Below are 1,992 nucleotides of genomic sequence, written 5' to 3'. Positions count from 1 at the left end.
TGGGAACCCCCTGAGTTTATGGGGCAAAGATTACTGTTGTGCTTAAGGAAAAACAGTGTTTTTATGTCCTATGGGATATATGCATACGTTTAATAACACTTATTTTTAACCTCAAAAGGATTGATTAATTACAGTACTTCTACACTGTGAGCCTACATTTTTCTTTAAAATTTTTTTATTTGTGTATTGTGTGTGTGTAGGTTCACTGACAACTCTTAGTGTCAGTCTCTTCTTCCAGTGTGTGGGTCCTGAGGACTGGACTCAGGTGGTCCTAGGCTTTGCAGAAGGTGCCCTTTCCATCCGCCCCCATCCCTTTTCTCTTCATAAACAACCCCCACATCTCCACAATTTTAACGAAGCCTCCTTTAAAGCAGTATCTCACATTACCCATTCATCATTTCCAATTCCATTATGGAATCCATGACTTTTGCAGTTAGATTTAGTTTTTCCAGATTTTAAACCGTTTTGATTTCATCCACCGGTCAGGTTTCCACCATGGCAGTCTGTCTGTAAACAGATGAAGTGCAGTGGACTCCATTGTTGTAACATTTTACAGGAACAGAGGTGGGTGGGGAAGTAGAAGTAGACCCGGGAAGGGGCCGAGTCCCTCTTTACACATAGCTAGACCTTGGCGTTATTAGGCTCCTTGGTTTTGGCCGTTCTTCCTCCCGTGGAGGGGTAGCGTTCATGCGGTTGAGAGTCCATTCTAACACCTAGACACTCATAGCTATTATTAATTTCTGGTGGACGTACCGTCCTCATCTTAGACAGGGCGGCGTGCATAGTGAACACAGCAGATGTGCATAAAGTGCCTGGCACTCCGGAGGCGGTTCCTGCTGCTCCTCTTGTCACCTAACTCAGTTTTGTCACCGTCGGCAGAGAACGTCGTACGAGTGGTACATTCCCAAAGGGATCCTGAAGACCGGCTGGATGAATAAGCATCTGAACCTGGTGCCGGCTCTGGTGGTCGTGTTCTATGAACTGGACTGGGATGAGCCTCAGTGGAAAGAAAAGCAGTCTGAGTGTGCGACCAGGGTGGAAATCGTCAGGTACGACGCTGCTGGGCCTCTGTGGTACTCACAACTGTCTGTCGTTCACTGGTTTACTTGTTTGTGACATCTGGTATTGTGTCCATGGCCTGTGTGTGTGCCAGGCAAGCATTCAGCCCTGTTTGCAAACACTTGAAAGTAATTCAATACTGTTTAAACTGCAGTGGTTACCTTGGAGACTGTTAGCCTCATTCTGTTTCTAATAAGTATTAGCTATATCGTACTAGGGATGTGAGAAAATTTAGAAGGCAAGTTGGCCTGGCGTTCCAAATTTTTGTTTATACTATGCTTTCTTTGGGAGATAACAATTTACTACCAGACCCCAAAGATATATTTTATTATTTATTTATTGTGTGTGAATGGGTGTGTGTGTCTAACCCTTGTGCATGCATGCTGGTGCTGGTGACCAAAAGAAGGCATCACACCCCCTAGACCTGGAGTTGCAGGCTGTAGTGAGCTGCCCCACAGTGGCTGCTGGGAATTGAAGTCTGGTCCTCTGGAAGAGCTTCAAGAGCTCCTAATTGCTGAAGCATCTCTCTTGGACTCACATAAGCATTTGCCATCTCTCTGGCACTTACAAATTATTAATAATTTGTTATTGTGTGTGCACACGGTTTATATTTTTGTTCATGCATGCTATGATGCATGTGGGGTTTAATGGACAGCCCTGGAGAGTTGCCTCCTTCCTTCAACTTTTACACATATATTTGGGCTCTGACTTAGGTTGCCAGGCTTGCGTAGCTGACATAGATGCTCTGCCCGTCTCACTGGTCCCCATAATGCTTTGTCACCGTGTAGTTCTAAGGCAATTATTCTGGATGGCTGATATGTCACTATGAAGAAGTACATTAACTGTAATTTTTATATAGAAGAATTTCATGTTAAAATCATCTTCACATTTATTTTGTTTGGGAGGCAAGTCATGTGTGGGGCAGAGGACAAC

The 1,992-nt window shown here is 44.4% G+C and overlaps 1 protein-coding gene across 1 annotated transcript in view; it reads left to right on the top strand.

The window, feature by feature from the left end:
• The window catches only part of Trappc11 (trafficking protein particle complex 11), a 42,341-nt gene that overhangs the window by 3,306 nt on the left and 37,043 nt on the right, over positions 1-1,992 (top strand). The window contains exons 3-4 of the mRNA XM_005362592.3: positions 880-1,049; positions 1,298-1,301. Of these exons, the coding sequence (XP_005362649.1) occupies positions 880-1,049; positions 1,298-1,301 (174 nt within the window). The remainder of the gene's footprint in view (positions 1-879; positions 1,050-1,297; positions 1,302-1,992) is intronic.

Source organism: Microtus ochrogaster, linkage group LG7_11, assembly GCF_000317375.1.
Source record: "Microtus ochrogaster isolate Prairie Vole_2 linkage group LG7_11, MicOch1.0, whole genome shotgun sequence".
Lineage (NCBI taxonomy): Eukaryota > Metazoa > Chordata > Mammalia > Rodentia > Cricetidae > Microtus > Microtus ochrogaster.
This window is presented reverse-complemented; position numbering and strand designations above follow the sequence as displayed.